A 19,693-nucleotide genomic window follows, 5' to 3' on the forward strand; every position below is an offset into this window, starting at 1 on the left:
CAGATAATGTGTCATGAGACATGCAAATATGAATTAAATACAAAGAGGACATAAGTGAAGGAAATTAAATGAGCTCAAATATACCTACAAACAAGGAGTAATGATGCAATATGTACATACAGCCAGCCAAAATAGCATGTTAGCATTCATTAGCTTGCAGTCATGGATTGACCAAATATGCCTGATAAGCACTCTGGCAAATCAATAAAATCAACAAAGCTCACTTTTTGTGCATTCACGCACAGCATAAAATGTTTGGTGGACAAAATGAGACAAAGAAAGAGTGGCATAAAACACGTCTTTTTGTGGCAGCATCGGAGAAAGTTGTACATGTAAACAAACTACGATGAGTTCAAGGATAGCTGAAATTAGCAGGACAAAACAGTGCTTGCCAAATACTCTCATCAGTGAAGAATGTTTAATATAAACAGTTGGATTTCTAACAATTAAGAATGTTTGTCCTCCAACAGAAACAATCGTTTTACAAAAAAAAAAAATACATATTTTTTTACCTTTTTAATTTTCACACATCTTTGAAAAAGCTCGAGGGAGCCACTAGGGCGGCGCTAGAGAGCCCCGGTCTAGCGGCAGACGTGAAGTGAGTACTGCCCACCTCAGAGTCAGTCAGAATCTGTCTCTCGTCATGCTCATCTAAATGAGAAGGCATTCATTTCAATTAAACAAAAATAATAGCGCTAACATGATAGGCGGCGAGTTAATACCTGACGTATTCAGATTATGTGTTAGCGTTACGGCTGCTGCGATGACATCACAGCGGTTCAAAAAACCCGACTTTCATTGACAGTTGTTGCATGCTGTGTGTTCAAATGTTTCAGCATATTGCTCGCATATCCTCGTCTTGATGAAATAGCCATCTTCTAATTATTACAAATAGTGCTAATGCAATATTTTCTCGTAAAATGAGTTTCGGCCAGGCATCGCCATCTTGAGATCTGCCGTCACTACGCTGTCCGCACGTTGCGTAATGACGTCATCGCCACCGGGAAGCATCGATAAGAAAATCGCTTGATGTGACGTTTATTTGACCATTTACGTTTGGTCATTTCCCAACCTATATTCTACAACACAAATACATTAAAACATGCTTTTTGACAACGTTTAATCAATGTTGTTTTCAGACGGTGATTTGACCATTGAATTTGAGTCATTTTCCAACCAATATTCTACAGCACAAATACATTAAAACATGCTTTTTGACAACGTTTAATCAATGTTGTTTTCAGACGGTGATTTGACCATTGAATTTGAGTCATTTTCCAACCAATATTCTACAACACAAATACATTAAAACATGCTTTTTGACAACGTTTAATCAATGTTGTTTTCAGACGGTGATTTGACCATTGAATTTGAGTCATTTTCCAACCAATATTCTACAACACAAATACATTAAAACATGCTTTTTGACAACGTTTAATCAATGTTGTTTCAGACGGTGATTTGACCATTGAATTTGAGTCATTTTCCAACCAATATTCTACAACACAAATACATTAAAACATGCTTTTTGACAACGTTTAATCAATGTTGTTTTCTGACGGTGATTTGACCATTGAATTTGAGTCATTTTCCAACCAATATTCTACAACACAAATACATTAAAACATGCTTTTTGACAACGTTTAATCAATGTTGTTTTCAGACGGTGATTTGACCATTGAATTTGAGTCATTTTCCAACCAATATTCTACAACACAAATACATTAAAACATGCTTTTTGACAACGTTTAATCAATGTTGTTTTCAGACGGTGATTTGACCATTGAATTTGAGTCATTTTCCAACCAATATTCTACAACACAAATACATTAAAACATGCTTTTTGACAACGTTTAATCAATGTTGTTTTCAGACGGTGATTTGACCATTGAATTTGAGTCATTTTCCAACCAATATTCTACAGCACAAATACATTAAAACATGCTTTTTGACAACGTTTAATCAATGTTGTTTTCAGACGGTGATTTGACCATTGAATTTGAGTCATTTTCCAACCAATATTCTACAGCACAAATACATTAAAACATGCTTTTTGACAACGTTTAATCAATGTTGTTTTCAGACGGTGATTTGACCATTGAATTTGAGTCATTTTCCAACCAATATTCTACAACACAAATACATTAAAACATGCTTTTTGACAACGTTTAATCAATGTTGTTTTCAGACGGTGATTTGACCATTGAATTTGAGTCATTTTCCAACCAATATTCTACAACACAAATACATTAAAACATGCTTTTTGACAACGTTTAATCAATGTTGTTTTCTGACGGTGATTTGACCATTGAATTTGAGTCATTTTCCAACCAATATTCTACAACACAAATACATTAAAACATGCTTTTTGACAACGTTTAATCAATGTTGTTTTCTGACGGTGATTTGACCATTGAATTTGAGTCATTTTCCAACCAATATTCTACAACACAAATACATTAAAACATGCTTTTTGACAACGTTTAATCAATGTTGTTTTCTGACGGTGATTTGACCATTGAATTTGAGTCATTTTCCAACCAATATTCTACAACACAAATACATTAAAACATGCTTTTTGACAACGTTTAATCAATGTTGTTTTCAGACGGTGATTTGACCATTGAATTTGAGTCATTTTCCAACCAATATTCTACAACACAAATACATTAAAACATGCTTTTTGACAACGTTTAATCAATGTTGTTTTCAGACGGTGATTTGACCATTGAATTTGAGTCATTTTCCAACCAATATTCTACAGCACAAATACATTAAAACATGCTTTTTGACAACGTTTAATCAATGTTGTTTTCAGACGGTGATTTGACCATTGAATTTGAGTCATTTTCCAACCAATATTCTACAACACAAATACATTAAAACATGCTTTTTGACAACGTTTAATCAATGTTGTTTTCTGACGGTGATTTGACCATTGAATTTGAGTCATTTTCCAACCAATATTCTACAACACAAATACATTAAAACATGCTTTTTGACAACGTTTAATCAATGTTGTTTTCTGACGGTGATTTGACCATTGAATTTGAGTCATTTTCCAACCAATATTCTACAACACAAATACATTAAAACATGCTTTTTGACAACGTTTAATCAATGTTTTAAGACGGTGATTTGACCATTGAATTTGAGTCATTTTCCAACCAATATTCTACAACACAAATACATTAAAACATGCTTTTTGACAACGTTTAATCAATGTTGTTTTCTGACGGTGATTTGACCATTGAATTTGAGTCATTTTCCAACCAATATTCTACAACACAAATACATTAAAACATGCTTTTTGACAACGTTTAATCAATGTTGTTTTCTGACGGTGATTTGACCATTGAATTTGAGTCATTTTCCAACCAATATTCTACAACACAAATACATTAAAACATGCTTTTTGACAACGTTTAATCAATGTTGTTTTCAGACGGTGATTTGACCATTGAATTTGAGTCATTTTCCAACCAATATTCTACAACACAAATACATTAAAACATGCTTTTTGACAACGTTTAATCAATGTTTTCTGACGGTGATTTGACCATTGAATTTGAGTCATTTTCCAACCAATATTCTACAACACAAATACATTAAAACATGCTTTTTGACAACGTTTAATCAATGTTGTTTTCAGACGGTGATTTGACCATTGAATTTGAGTCATTTTCCAACCAATATTCTACAACACAAATACATTAAAACATGCTTTTTGACAACGTTTAATCAATGTTGCTTTCAGACGGTGATTTGACCATTGAATTTGAGTCATTTTCCAACCAATATTCTACAACACAAATACATTAAAACATGCTTTTTGACAACGTTTAATCAATGTTGTTTTCAGACGGTGATTTGACCATTGAATTTGAGTCATTTTCCAACCAATATTCTACAACACAAATACATTAAAACATGCTTTTTGACAACGTTTAATCAATGTTGTTTTCTGACGGTGATTTGACCATTGAATTTGAGTCATTTTCCAACCAATATTCTACAACACAAATACATTAAAACATGCTTTTTAACATTTAATCAATGTTAGGTCCCATTTTTGGGGTATTTCATAGTTTTTTGTTGTAATTTGATTGAGTTTTTTGTTCTAATTTGGGACCTGTTCAGTTTGTCTATAGAATGTGTCGCGGGCCAATAAAAATCGCGCTGCGGGCCACAAATAGCCCCCGGGCCGCACTTTGGAACACCCCTGGCTTACAGGGAGGGGTGGCACTTCCAACAAATACTGTATACGCGCCTAAGAAAAAACACAGTAATGTACACACTTTTTTATTTACGTACATTTTTTTTTTTTTTTTAACAAAAGGTGAACAAAGTGCATCCTATGATTGTCAGTGTCTATCAGTATCCTTCATGGTTATATAAAGTGTGAAACATGTTTTCTAAATAAATAGAACATGGAGTGCGGTAAAACCAAATCTCATCTTCAAGTTATCTGGTACACTGAGGAGAGTGACTTTAAATGAGCAAATTCACCAGGAAGCCAAACTCCAACAGTCAAAAGGCACATTTGCTTTTTTTTTTTTTTTTTTTTTTTTTTAATACATTGAAACTGGTGACAGATTTGATGTTCTGTCAGTATCGTTATTGTTAGGAATTAAAAAGCTGTCCAACAAACAAGAGTTGAGGTGTCAGAAGATTTGTGGTGCAAAAGTCAAGCTTGAAACATAACCAGGAGTGGGTGGCAGCAGTAATCCCAACGTTGACAAAAAAGCTCTTAATGGAGTCCATTTGCACGGCGTAATCATATGAGGCGCTCTTCTTTGGGCAAGGGGAGAGGCAGGCCGGACTTGTCGGATCTGCTCCCGCCGATCTGTTTTCTCTCCTCTGCGCTGGGCCGGTATGTTCCCTCCATCCTTCTTTTCTTCTTCAGCACACACAGCATCAGCAGCAGAGCCAAGCAGAGAAGGAGCGCCACAGTGGAGACCAGTGCCGACACCGTGGGTGGGATGGATGTCTGCATCGCTATGGTGACGGACCGCTGCGGACAGGGAAGGAAAATGTCAGACAACGTCACAAGTTCCTTGTCAAATGCACATATCCTTATAAACCAAAAGCAGCGGCTTTACTTTGAGCTCCTCCCGGATGACAGAGCTTCTCACCCTATCTCTAAGGCGGAGGAAACTCATTTCGCCCGCTTGTACCCGTGATCTTGTCCTTTCGGTCATAACCCAAAGCTCATGACCATAGGTGAGGATGGGAACGTAGATCGACCGGTAAATTGAGAGCTTTGCCTTCCGGCTCAGCTCCTTCTTTACCACAACGGATCGATACAGCGTCCGCATTACCGAAGACGCCTAACCGATTGATTTGAACAAAAGCATTTGACACAATTCATCATGATATTTTAATAACAAAATTAGAACGGTATGGCATCAGAGGGTTGGTATTGAACTGGGTAAGAAGCTACTTAACCAACAGGAAGCAATATGTGAAGATGGGTGAACATATGTCAACACAGCTAGATATATCTTGTGGTGTACCCCAAGGATCAATACTAGGACCAAGATTGTTTAATCCTTATATAAACGACATTTGTAAAGATACAAAGGACCTAAAGTTAGTTTTATTTGCAGACGACACAACAGCTTTCTGTTCAGGAGAGAACACACAGAATCTAATATAAATAATAACAATACTAGAACAAATTAAAAAGATGGTTTGACAAAAACTGACTATCCTTGAATCGCAGTAAAACTCAAATAATGCAATTTTGTCACTGTAAAAAAAAAAAAGAGCATCATACACGAATACAAATAGATGGAGTGGACATTGAAAGGGTAAAAGAAACTAGATTTTTGGGAGTTTTAATAGAGGATGAAATGAACTGGAAATCTCATCTAAAAAATATACAACATAAAGTGGCAAGAAATATATCAAAAATGAACAAAGGAAAATACGTCCTGGGGCAAAAATCACTTCATGTTCTCTACTGCTCACTAGTGTTACCATATCTGAGTTATTGTGTAGAAATATGGGGAAACAACTACAAATGTGCGCTTCATTCATTAACTGTGTTACAAAAAAGATCAATTAGAATAATACATAATGTTGGATATAGACAACATGCAAACCCTTTTATTTATTGAGTGAAAAATATTGAAGTGCAATGATTTGGTAAAATTGCAAACATTTAAAACTATGAACAAAGCAAACTATAACCTGCTACCAAAGAATGTACAACAATTCTTCTCAACTAAAGAGGAGAAATATAACCTTAGAGGAAAAACTAATTTAAAACATGTACAACACTTAAAACCTTTAGTATATCAATATGTGGAATTAAATTATGGAATGGATTAAGTACAGAAGTTAAACAATGTACTGATATGATCCAATTTAAGAGGTTGCTCAAATTAATAGTGCTTACAAAGTACAAAGAAGAATAATTATGAGAAATACCTTCAACCTTATTGAAAATAAGATATTCTTCATGTCAGTATGTTTATCATGACTGACTTAATCATCTATTACAAGAACTGCTGTATTAATCATTCATTGATGTAATTGTGCTACAAAAAGAAGTCAGTAAATGAACGTATATATTTGTAAATGCTCTGAAGTGAGAAAGGGGTAGGATTAAATAAGCTTTGCTTCTTCCTACTCCTTTTCAGTCATGATGTAAAGAGAAATGATATGACATTTTGTGATGTATCATGCCGTAAGTGTGTTCATGTTCGAAACAAACCAAAGAAAGAGAGAAAGAATCTTATTACAAGTTGCTCTGTTAACTTCTTTTGCGCAGTGTGTCGGCGATTGTATTAATTGCAGTAGGTCGTGCATGACCAAATGCAGTTTCCTGGTCCACTTATTCCAATTATGCAATTTTTTCAGTTTATACCAAACTGTATTGTGGATTTCATATGATTCCTACATGTATGTGCACCACATGTGTACATTAATGTGCTTGAGTTTGTGTGATTAGTTTGCAGAAATTAATTGTGGAGAGTGGAGACTGGCAATACACAACCCAAAGTTGGATGTTTTTTCATCTCTAATTTAAATAGGACTGTTTGCCAAACTAAATGTCAACATTCAGGGAGGGCAGAACAATGCATGCAAATAAACCAGGAGTGTAACAGGTGTAGCCTGTGTTACTTTGCAGTAATAAAATAAGCAGCAACAATTGAAGAATACAGAAAAGCCATATAATATAAAAATAAAAATATATGTTGATACTAATAACTAACACAGATTTGTCTTTAAATAAGTAATTTTTGTAGCCTTTTTCTTTAAAAAGGCTAAAAAAAAATCAATTATATCCACCTGAACAAATATTATAATTATTAATTATAATTATAATTAGTATTTAATTGTGCATATGCCAATTAAGAGCATTTCATCAACAGTATTTGATTGATTTTGATTTGAATTAATTGTGATTGTTTTTATGATCGTAATTTCTGATTTTAGTTTGAAATATAATTTTATATATTTGTTTTCCTTATTTCAATGTTTTGTAAAGCACTTTGAATTGCTTTGTGTACGAATTGTGTTCTATAAATAAACTCGCCATGCCTTTATTTACCGGTACATTTATTCACGAGTTAGAATGCATAAAAAAATACACCTGTCTTTTTGTCTCTCATAATGATTGTTAAACAAGGAAAATCCCCCCAAAAAAGAGCAATTCTCCCTTAAGAACAGCAACTGATGGCAGGAGCTGCCATGCAAGGCCCTGACCACGACCCATCAGGAGCAAGGATGAAATGTCTTGCTCAAAGACACAACGGACGTGAGTAGGACGACAGAAGCTGTGGATCCCTCAAGTTGCTGGCACGGTCACTCTACCAACCGAGCCACACCATGGAAATGGAGATTAATCAGATTGATTCATTTATATACTGTGATTAATTTGACTAAAATTCTACAACCCTAAATTCTAACTTAACAAATATTAAAACTTACTTGAATCATGATTGCAAAATGTGTGATAAAAGTTAAAAATGAACAAGAATTAGACAATGAAAAAATCTTACATGGAAGTGAAGTGTGACCATCGGTTTGATATCAATCATGCAGCATCTGAAAAAAAGAAATAATTTGGAGTACGGTTTCAAATTGTTGTACAGAAGAGTTTATAATGATAAACATTACACAGTAACGTTTATACATACAATATTGTGCACAATTCAACTGACACTGAAGAAAAAAACAATGTTTTCCCCACATACAGTAAATCAAGTAAGAAGCCATTTCCAAAGGGGCCAATATATGAATTCCTAATTACAGTTTGAGTCACTATGGCATTAAAGGAACCCCTCCTTCACATTAATCATCCTCTAGGAACCAGGCCGTTACCTGATAACTATAGACTAACAAACACAAATACACTCCGCAATTGTTGTTTCATTTTAGTTGTGTAAATAATTTAGCTTTGGTGGAAGACTGCAGTCCACTAACTTACCTTGCTAGAAGTGGTCATTAAGTTTTGCTAAAACAACATATCTAATGGTTTCCTAAGGACTTGACATAGTACTGAATTTATTTAGCTCCTTAAAGAATTGAATGACAAAGCATAGGAATTATTCAAATTGTAGTCACACAAACAGTAAACTGTACATATATTGTACATTTAATTAGGGATTGTCATCTTTCAGTGTATCTGCATTTTAGTAGTTATTTAGATTACCTGTAAACCAGCCTTACATTTTACGGGTAACCCACAAATGTTCTGACACACTCCTAAGTTTCTGTTCAGCAAGTTTTTACAAAGGAAATATTTACATGTGAGCTGTTATAGGGGATTGTATTACAGGCATTGATGTGGATATCAGCACAAAGTCATGGAAACCATAGACGCTACGGGCATAGTGAAGAAAAAATAACTGGATTTATGCAAGTGTGTAAGAACAATTGATTGCAAAAAACACTTGAGTTGATTAAGCAAAATGTAAATGTTTTCTGTATTGTCAAATCCTTTTATTAAACCAATTCATGTAAACACTTAACCAGATAGAAACTAAGCTATACAGTCATTACATTTGTTTGCAAAAACTGTAGAAGAAAAGTGACACCAAAGACATTACACCAAATAAATGGAAATACACTCACTGGCTGGGTACTGAATTAGGTAGTTTTATAGGCGTCGACCGAATTCCTTCTGTACTACCAGGTAGTGATTGACCTAAAATCCAACTGTGTGTGTTTTTGTCAAACCATCTTTACATCTCTGTAAAACTAAAATAATGTTCTTTGGTAACAGCAGAAGAGAAATTCAAACAAATACAAATAGACACAGTAGAGATTGAAAGGATAAAAGAAATCGAATTTATGAGTGTAATAATAGATGGTAAAATGAATTGGAAATCTCATTAAAAAAAAATATATATATACATACAACATAAAGTACAAAGAAATACTTATTTGTTCTCGACCAAAAAACACGCCATATTATTTACTGCTCACTAGTGTCACTAAGTTATTGTGTAGACATATGGGGAAATAACTACAACAGTAAAATTTTCTTGCTAACTTGCTAACCAAAAAAGACATAATCATACATAACAGGGCTATAGAGAACATACAAACCTTTATTTATTTATTGAATCCAAGTAATTGAAATTCAATGATTTGGTACATTTTCAAACAACTAAAATGATGTACAAAGCAAACTATAACCTGCTACCAACCATTCTTCACATTTAAAACATCTGGATGCACACACATCACTTAAAACCTTAAATATATCAGAATATGGAATTCAATTGTGGAATGGATAACGCAAAGAAGTCAAACGATGTATGAAACAGTTTAAGAGGTTGTTTAAACTACACGTGTTTGCAAAGTACAAAGAAAAATAATTAAAAATGAGATATTCATCTTATTAAATGAATCATACTGTAACTGACTTAACTACGTATTAACATAACTGTTGTATTTAGAAATATTTGATGTAAATTGTGCTACAAATTGAGAGAAAGAAGTAAACATATGTGTTAGTATGTTGTAGGGTTGCACGGTATACCGGTTTTAGTATAGTACCGCGATACTAATGAATCATATTCTGTACTATACCGCCGGTCCCCCCCCCCCCGTCCTCGTCGTCACGTCGTGTCATGCAGACGAGCATGTTCGGCAGTGCACAATCACGGAGTACTTACAAGCAGACACATTGTGTAGACAGAAAATGGAGAACGGACGCATTCTGGCTTAATAACTGACAATAAAGGTGAAGCTGAACACTAAAACGCTCTCAGTTATAGGTGCTTTAAGACATGGCTAGCTAGTCAGCGGCTAATGTCTCTCCGCAGTCAGCAGTGTTTTAACTGCTTCTAAATCACGAATCATTGTCTCCATGGCGACTAGTAGAGTACATTTATTCCAATTATCATCCCTGTAGGATAAGCGTTCCCTATACATGTTTTAATACACACCGCAGCACCCCGGACACATAACATTGGATGTGTTGAAACTGGTCCTGAATTACCAAAGTCAAGTCAAGAGTTCGCTACGTCCAATCATTAACCATTAAGACGATCATCTTATCTTTGAACACACTACACACACGTGAATGAAGGGCATACTTACTAAACAGCCATATAGTGAAACCACACTAAACAACAAAGACAAACACATTTTGGGAGAATATTTTCACCGCAACAGAACATAAACACTACAGAACAAATTCCTAGAATTCCCTGCAGCACCAACTCTTACCGCCACAATAGAAACAAACGGCATTGGTGGATCTACACCTAACATCCACTGTAATGATACCAAGTACAATAGCGTATCTAGTCGATACTACTATGCTTACATCGATATTTTTTGGCATCACAAAATCTTCTTTCGTTTAAAAAAAATGTATATTATGTTGATAAACTCAGGAAATATGTCCCTGGACACATGAGGACTTTGAATATGACCAATGTATGATCCTGTAACTACTTGGTATCGGATTGATACCCAAATTTGTGGTATCATCCAAAACTAATGTAAAGTATCAAACAACAGAAGAATAAGTGATTATTACTTTTGAACAGAAGTGTAGATAGAACATGTTAAAAGAGAAAGTAAGCAGATATTAACAGTAAATGAACAAGTAGATTAATAATTTATTTTCTAACACTTGTCCTTAACAATGTTGACAAAATAATAGAATGATGAATGACACAATATGTTACTGCATATGTCAGCAGACTCAGTAAATGAACAAGTAGATTAATAATTAATTTTCTACCACTTGTCCTTAATAATTTTGACAAAATAATGATAAATGACACAATATGTTACTGCATACGTCAGCAGACTAATTAGGAGCCTTTGTTTACTTACTAATAAAAGACAAGTTGTCTTGTATGTTCACTATTTTATTGAAGGACTAAATTGCAATAAGAAACATATGTTTAATGTACCCTAAGATTTTTTGTTAAAATAAAGCCAATAATGCAATTTTCTGTGGTCCTCTTTATTTAGAAAAGTACCGAAAAGTATCGAAATAATTTTAGTACCGGTGCCAAAATATTGGTATTGTTACAACACTACCCTGGACACATGAGGACTTTGAATATAATAATAACTGGGATTTATATAGCGCTTTTCTAAGTACCCAAAGTCGCTTTACATGTTAAAAACCCATCATTCATTCACACCTGGTGGTGGTAAGCTACTTTCGTAGCCACAGCTGCCCTGGGGTAGACTGTCGGAAGAATATGACCAATGTATGATCTTGTAGCTACTTGGTATAGGATTGATACCCAAATGTGTGGTATAATCCAAAACTAATGTAAAGTATCAAACAGAAAAATAAGTGATTATTAAATTTTAACAGAAGTGTAGATAGAACATGTTAAAAGAGAAAATAAGCAGATATTAACAGCTAATGAACAAGTAGATTAATAATTCATTGTCTACCACTTGTCCTTAATAATTTTGACAAAATAATAGAATGATAAATGACACAATATGTTACTGCATATGTCAGCAGACTAATAAGGAGCCTTTGTTTGTTTACTTACTACTAAAAGACAAATTGTCTAGTATGTTCACTATTTTATTTAAGGACAAACTTGCAATAATAAACATATGTTTAATGTACCCTAAGATTTTTTGTTAAAATAAAGCCAAAAATGACATTTTTTGTGGTCCCTTTTATTTACAAAAGTACCAAAAAGTATCGAAATAATTTTGGTACCGGTACCAAAATATTGGTATCGGGACAACACTAGTATGGCTTATTAGTGATTCCCAGAGCCCAAAAAAAGTCTGCGGGCTATAGAGCGTTTTCTATTCGGGCTCCAGTACTCTGGAATGCCCTCCCGGTAACAGTTAGAGATGCTACCTCAGTAGATGCATTTAAGTCCCATTTTTAAAACTCATTTGTATACTCTAGCCTTTAAATAGACACCCTTTTTAGACCAGTTGATCTGCCGTTTCTTTTCTTTTCTCCTCTGCCCCCCTCTCCCTTGTGGAGGGGGAGTTACACAGGTCCAGTGGCCATGGATGAAGTGCTGGCTGTCCAGAGTCGGGACCCGGGGTGGACCGCTCGCCTGTGCATCGGTTGGGGACATCTCTGCACTGCTGACCCGTCTCCGCTCGGGATGGTTTCCTGCTGGCCCCACTATGGACTGGACTCTCACTATTATGTTGAATCCACTATGGACTGGACTTTCGCTGATATTTTGGATCCACTATGGACTGGACTTTAACAATATAATGTCAGAGCCACTCGACATCCATTGCTTTCGGTCTCCCCTAGAGGGGGGCGGGGGGGAGGGGGGGGGGGGGGGTTACCCACATATGCGGTCCTCTCCAAGGTTTCTCATAGTCATTCACATCGACGTCCCACTGGGGCGAGTTTTTCTTTGCCCTTATGTGGGCTCTGTACCGAGGATGTCGTTGTGGCTTGTGCAGCCCTTTGAGACACTTGTGATTTAGGGCTATATAAATAAACATTGATTGATTGATTGATGTTGTGGAAAAGGGGTCGCATTAAATAAGTTGTGAGTCTTGCTACTCCTTTTCGGGCATGTTGCAAGGAGAAATAAAAAATAAAAAAACATGTGATGTCTGATATTGAAACCGGATACATATTCCAAACAAACTGCAACCAACTAATAATAAAACAATCTTAGGCAAATGTGCAGTATAATCAACTTTGGATGCAATTCTTGCAATGGATGTCATTAGATTGAGCCGGTGTGCCTAATGTTTTGACCATATATACCAGGGGTCACCAACGTGGTGCCCGCGGGCACCAGGTAGCCCGTAAGGACCAGATGAGTAGCCCGCCGGCCTGTTCTAAAAATAGCTCAAATAGCAGCACTTACCAGTGAGCTGCCTCTATTTTTTAAATTGTATTTATTTACTAGCAAGCTGGTCTCACTTTGCCCGACATTTTTAATTCTAAGAGAGACAAAACTCAAATATAATTTGAAAATCCAAGAAAATATTTTAAAGACTTGGTCTTCACTTCTTTAAATGAATTCATTAATTTTTTTACTTTGCTTCTTATAACTTTCAGAAAGACAATTTTAGAGAAAAAATACAACCTTAAAAATGATTTTAGGATTTTTAAACACATATACCTTTTTACCTTTTAAATTCCTTCCTCTTCTTTCCTGACAATTTAAATCAATGTTCAAGTAAATTTATTTTTTTTATTGTAAAGAATAATAAATACATTTTAATTTAATTCTTAATTTTAGCTTCTGTTTTTTCGACAAAGAATATTTGTGAAATATTTTTTCGAACTTGTTATGATTAAAATTCAAAAAAAATATTCTGGCAAATCTAGAAAATCTGTAGAATCAAATTTAAATCTTATTTCAAAGTCTTTTGAATTTCTTTTAAAATTTTTGTTCTGGAAAATCTAGAAGAAATAATGATTTGTCTTTGTTAGAAATATAGCTTGGTCCAATTTGTTATATATTCTAACAAAGTGCAGATTGGATTTTAACCTATTTAAAATATGTCATCAAAATTCTAAAATTAATCTTAATCAGGAAAAATTACTAATGATGTTCCATAAATTCTTTTTTAAAAAAATTTCAAAAAGATTCGAATTAGCTAGTTTTTCTCTTCTTTTTTTTTGGTTGAATTTTGAATTTTAAAGAGTCGAAATTGAAGATAAACTATGTTTCAAAATTTAATTGTCATTTTTTTCGTGTTTTCTCCTCTTTTAAACCGTTCAATTAAGTGTAAATATCATTAATTATTAATAATAACATAGAGTTAAAGGTAAATTGAGCAAATTGGCTATTTCTGGCAAATTATTTAAGTGTGTATCAAACTGGTAGCCCTTCGCATTAATCACTACCCAAGAAGTAGCTCTTGCTTTCAAAAAGGTTGGTGACCCCTGATATATACCAACAAAAATTTCATGTTGTCATAAAACGATTCAAAGCTAATGTGCGTGACTATTTTTGATGGACGAATTGGAGTACCTGTACGTAGCAGGATGTGGCGTCTGAGGGCAGGAATGCGGTCTTTCCTGCCGCACCTGTCCTTGATGAGCAGATCAACAAACAGATGAGCTGTTTCTTTCAGAGTTACACGCGATTCATTCTACGACATATTTACCTGTCGAACGGCCAGCAACCCGTGCGGAAAAGGTGAGCCGTTTTGAGGAGGTCCCGGTTAAACAAAAAAGAAGGGAAAAAACCAACACATTTGATCCGACGAGACGAAGCGGCGTTGCACGCACAGCCGGAACTGCTTGCTCCCTCTCTACCTGGCCGTATGGTAATGAGGCAGGTCACGTGGTCCAGCTTGGCCAATCAGAAGTCGCTCACTGTGGTTCGCTCAAGTTTTGTATTTGCAGACACTCTGCATAGAGACACTTGTATCTAATTCACCATTTAAATTAATACCATTGTATGCACATGTGTTAATAGCATCAGTGACACGTGGTCAGGGAAGACAGTCCTCTTGAAAAAAAATGGGTAATAGTAAAAAATGTCTAACATGTTTTGAGCTATTAATCCTGATTAGAGTTGAAATATAGTTCTAATGGAAGAAACATTATAATTGTGTGAATGCTCCAAATCATCCACACATATGGTTTTCTACACCAAAAGTAATCTATTTATTATTGTGTGAATGCTCCAAAGTATTCACACATATGGTTTTCTACACCAAAATTAATCTATTTATTCAACTTATTATTATTGTGTGAATGCTCCAAAGTATTCACACATATGGTTTGCTACATCAAAAGTCATCTATTTATTCAACTTATTATTATTGTGTGAATGCTCCAAAGCATTTACACATATGGTTTTCTAGACCAAAATTAATTAATTTATTATTGTGTGAATGCTCCAAAGTATTCACACATATGGTTTGCTACACCAAAATTCATCTATTTATTCAACTTATTATTATTGTGTGAATGCTCCAAAGTATTCACACATATGGTTTGCTACATCAAAATTCATCTATTTATTCAACTTATTATTATTGTGTGAATGCTCCAAATCATCCACACATATGGTTTTCTACACCAAAAGTAATCTATTTATTATTGTGTGAATGCTCCAAAGTATTCACACATATGGTTTGCTACATCAAAATTCATCTATTTATTCAACTTATTATTATTGTGTGAATGCTCCAAATCATTCACACATATGGTTTTCTACACCAAAAGTAATCTACTTATTATTGTGTGAATGCTCCAAAGTATTCACACATATGGTTTGCTACATCAAAATTCATCTATTTATTCAACTTATTATTATTGTGTGAATGCTCCAAAGTATTCACACATATGGTTTGCTACATCAAAATTCATCCATTTATTCAACTTATTATTATTGTGTGAATGCTCCAAATCATCCACACATATGGTTTTCTACACCAAAAGTAATCTATTTATTATTGTGTGAATGCTCCAAAGTATTCACACATATGGTTTGCTACATCAAAATTCATCTATTTATTCAACTTATTATTATTGTGTGAATGCTCCAAAGTATTCACACATATGGTTTGCTACATCAAAATTCATCTATTTATTCAACGTATTATTATTGTGTGAATGCTCCAAAGTATTTACACATATGGTTTTGTAGACCAAAATTAATGAATTTATTATTGTGTGAATGCTCCAAAGCATTTACACATATGGTTTTCTACACCAAAATTCACCTATTTTTTCAACTTATTATTATTGTGTGAATGCTCCAAATCATTCACACATATGGTTTTCTACACCAAAATTTATTTATTTATTATTGTGTGAATGCTCCAAAGCATTCACACATATGGTTTTCTACACCAAAATTCACCTATTTATTCAACTTATTATTATTGTGTGAATGCTCCAAAGCATTCACACAATTAATATAGCTAAACATATATAACATCAAATACAAATAAGGCAAGAACTTTCCTCTAGAACAGTGGTCCCCAACCACCGGTCCGTGGATCGATTGGTACCGGGCCGCACAAGAAATAAAAAAGAAATAAATAAATGTTTTTTTTTTTTTTTTTTATTAAATCAACATAAAAAATACAAGATACACTTACAATTAGTGCACCAACCCAAAAAACCTCCCTCCCCCATTTACACTCATTCACACTCATTCGCACAAAAGGGTTGTTTCTTTCTGTTATTAATATTTCTGGTTCCTACATTATATATCAATATAAATCAATACAGTCTGCAGGGATACAGTCCGTAAGCACGCATGATTGTATTTTTTTATGACAAAAAATAAATAAATAAATACCATACCCCCCCAAATTTTCAAGCGTTGACCGGTCCGCAGTTACAAAAAGGTAGGGCACCACTGAGCAATATGTTTGGAGGAGAAAAGGTGAGGCCTTTAATCCCAGGAGAGATTACACAACATTATAACCTTGTGTGCTTGCTGTCCAAAAGAACAAATGAGTCAGCATGCTCAGAATTAGCGTAGATTAAAGTAAAGTAAAACAACAAACATGATTCATGCATTATATATATAAAAGAGTTAATCTTGGTTGTGTTATAAATTGACAGTTTAGAAATAGGACAACTGGTGGCATTAGGATTTAATGCCTGTTCTTATTTGTGTGTGTTGTCTTTCATTCAAGTTTAATGTGTCACAAAATCACATTTAAACTATTTTTGATTGATTATGTAATTGTGTTCAAATATATTTCTACAAGAAAAAGTCAAACACAAATACAAATAGACGGAGTAAATATTGAAAGGGTAGAAGAAAACTAATTCTTGGGTGTAATAATAGATGATAAAAATGAACTGGAAATCTCATGTAAAAAATATACAAGATAAAGTAGCAAGAAACACGTCAATAATGAATAAAGCAAAACATGTTCTAGATCCAAAATCTCTTCAAATTCTCTACTGCTCACTAGTGTTACCATATCTGAGTTATTGTGTAGAAATATGGGGAAATAATTACAAAAATACACTTCATTCACTAACGGTGTTACAAAAAAGATCAATTAGAATAATACAGACAACATACAAACCCTTTATTTATTAAATCACAATTATTGAAATTCAACGATTTGGTGCATTTGCAAACAGCTAAAATTATGTACTAAGCAAACTATAACCTGCTACCCAAGAATGTACAACACTTCTTCTCAACAAAATAGAAGAAATATAACCTTAGAGGAAAATCTAATTTAAAAGATTTGTATGCTCGTACAACACTTAAAACCTTTAGCATATCAGTATGTGGAATTAATTTATGGAATGGTTTAACAGAAGAAATCAAACAGAGCACCAAAATGATTCAGTTTAAGAGATTGTTCAAATTACAAGTGTTCACAAAGTACACAGAACAAGAATTATGATGAATATCTTGAACCCTTTTTTTTTTATTGAGACAAAGATTATTTATGTATTTAATATTGGTTTACTATGGTATATTATTTATTTATTTGTTCACTATTCTGTTACAGAGAACAAGGAAATGGGATAAAATTGCTATGGTATGAAAAGGGGTATAGGATTAAAAAAAGCTCTGCTTCTTCCTACTCCTTTTCAGACGTGCTGTAATGAAACAACTGGAATTGTGTGACGCTTTACATGGTATCGTATGCATGTTCCAAATAAACTGAAACTGAACTGAACTGAACTAATGTTCACTTGGTCAAAAAAACAAAAAAAAAAAATGTCATTCAAGTTGATCCGGTGATTGATTTTTTACTGTTTATCTTTGAGATAACCCTTGTCAAAATTCCGCAATTTCTCAACTGCTGTCGGGAAATGATGTCGGGGAAACCGATGTTGGCTCTGGGAGGAGATTGGACAAGAGGAGCATGTAAAGGAGCATAAAAGTGGACGACTGCAGTGCTGGACTCTTACTGACAGCAGTTCAAGATAAGGGAGACCATGACTCCTCTGTGGCTGCTGGCCTCTTTGGCCTTTGCCTTCTTGTCTTCTGTGGCTGATGGAGTTCCATTGTAAGTACTTTTAAGGCTCATTTTTTAACATTTTCACCTGAAAGTGAATGCATTATCTACCTATTTATTGACAGCAGACATGGGCAAGTGGAACGTTGGGTATAGGTGGCCACAACTGTGCTGTGCAGTTAAATCTGTGGTAGTTCAGTTCAGTTCAGTTCAGTTTCAGTTTATTTGGAACATGCATACGATACAATGTAATTCATCACGTATTTCTAGTTGTTTCAATACAGCACGTCCGAAAAGGAGTAGGAAGAAGCTGAGCTTATTTAATCCTACCCGTTTTCCTACCATAACAATTGCATCCAATGTCTTTGTTCTCTGTAACAGAACAGCGAATAAATAAATAATATAACATAGTAAGTAAACACATATTAAATACATAAATATTCTTTGTCTCAATAAAAAAGAAAAAAAAGGAAAAAAAAGGGTTCAAGATGTTCATCATAATTGTTGTTCTGTGTACTTTATGAACACTTGTAGTTTGAACAGTCTCTTAAACTGAATCATATTGGTGCTTTGTTTGATTTCTTTGGTTAATCCATTCCATAATTTAATTCCACATACTGATATGATAAAGGATTTAAGTGTTGTATGAGCATACAAATGTTTTAAATTACATTTTCCTCTAAGGTTATATTTCTCCTCTTTTGTTGAGAAGATTTGTTGTACATTCTTGGGTAGCAGATTATAGTTTGCTTTGTACAAATTTTAGCTGCTTGCAAATGCACCAAATTGTTGAATTTCAATTATTGTGATTGAATAAATAAAGGGTTTGTATGTTCTCTATATCCAACATTATGTATTATTCTAATTGAACTTTTTTGTAACACAGTTAGTGAATGAAGCGCACATTTGTAGTTGTTTCCCCATATTTCTACACAATAACTCAGATATGGTAACACTAGTGAGCAGTAGAGATTATGAAGTGATTTTTGGTCTAGAACATGTTTTACTTTATTCATTATTGACGTGTATATTGCTACTTTATGTTGTATATTTTTTACATGAGATTTCCAGTTCATTTTATCATCTATTATTACACCCAAAAATGTGTTCTCTTTTACCCTTTCAATGTCTACTCTGTCTATTTGTATTTGTGTTTGACTTTTTCTTCTGCTGTTACCAAATAGCATTATTTTAGTTTTACTGAGATTCAAAGATAGTCTGTTTTTGTCAAACCATCTTTTTAAATTTGTTCATTTCTTCTGTTATTATTTGTATTATCTTCTGTGTGTTATCTCCTGATAAAACACAGTTGTGTCATCTGCATATAATACTGCCTTTAAGTTCTTTC

The 19,693-nt window shown here is 34.0% G+C and overlaps 2 protein-coding genes across 3 annotated transcripts in view; one reads left to right on the forward strand and one right to left on the reverse strand.

The window, feature by feature from the left end:
• Positions 1–3,829: 3,829 nt before the first annotated feature.
• crb3b (crumbs homolog 3b) lies at positions 3,830–14,772 on the reverse strand. 2 transcript variants are annotated; one of them, XR_009823867.1, is made up of 4 exons: positions 14,557–14,772; positions 14,421–14,476; positions 8,013–8,058; positions 4,971–5,014 (listed from the first exon to the last, which is right to left on the reverse strand). XR_009823867.1 is itself a non-coding variant. In XM_062033618.1 (3 exons), exons 2-3 carry the CDS (start codon positions 8,049–8,051, stop codon positions 4,778–4,780), a joined length of 276 nt encoding a protein of 91 aa, XP_061889602.1. In that variant the 5' UTR covers positions 8,052–8,058; positions 14,557–14,772; the 3' UTR covers positions 3,830–4,777. The 2 variants fall into 2 exon arrangements, 1 of the variants encoding a protein (XP_061889602.1); XM_062033618.1 differs by lacking the exon at positions 14,421–14,476 and having other exon boundaries at positions 3,830–5,014.
• A 3,475-nt stretch (positions 14,773–18,247) lies between these two features.
• Positions 18,248–19,693, forward strand: part of LOC133639672 (complement C3-like) — a 78,511-nt gene continuing 77,065 nt past the window's right edge. The window contains exon 1 of the mRNA XM_062033179.1: positions 18,248–18,396. Coding sequence (XP_061889163.1) covers positions 18,326–18,396 — 71 coding nt within the window. The 5' untranslated portion in view covers positions 18,248–18,325. The remainder of the gene's footprint in view (positions 18,397–19,693) is intronic.

This window comes from Entelurus aequoreus, linkage group LG22 (assembly GCF_033978785.1).
Source record: "Entelurus aequoreus isolate RoL-2023_Sb linkage group LG22, RoL_Eaeq_v1.1, whole genome shotgun sequence".
NCBI classification, from domain to species: Eukaryota; Metazoa; Chordata; class Actinopteri; order Syngnathiformes; family Syngnathidae; genus Entelurus; species Entelurus aequoreus.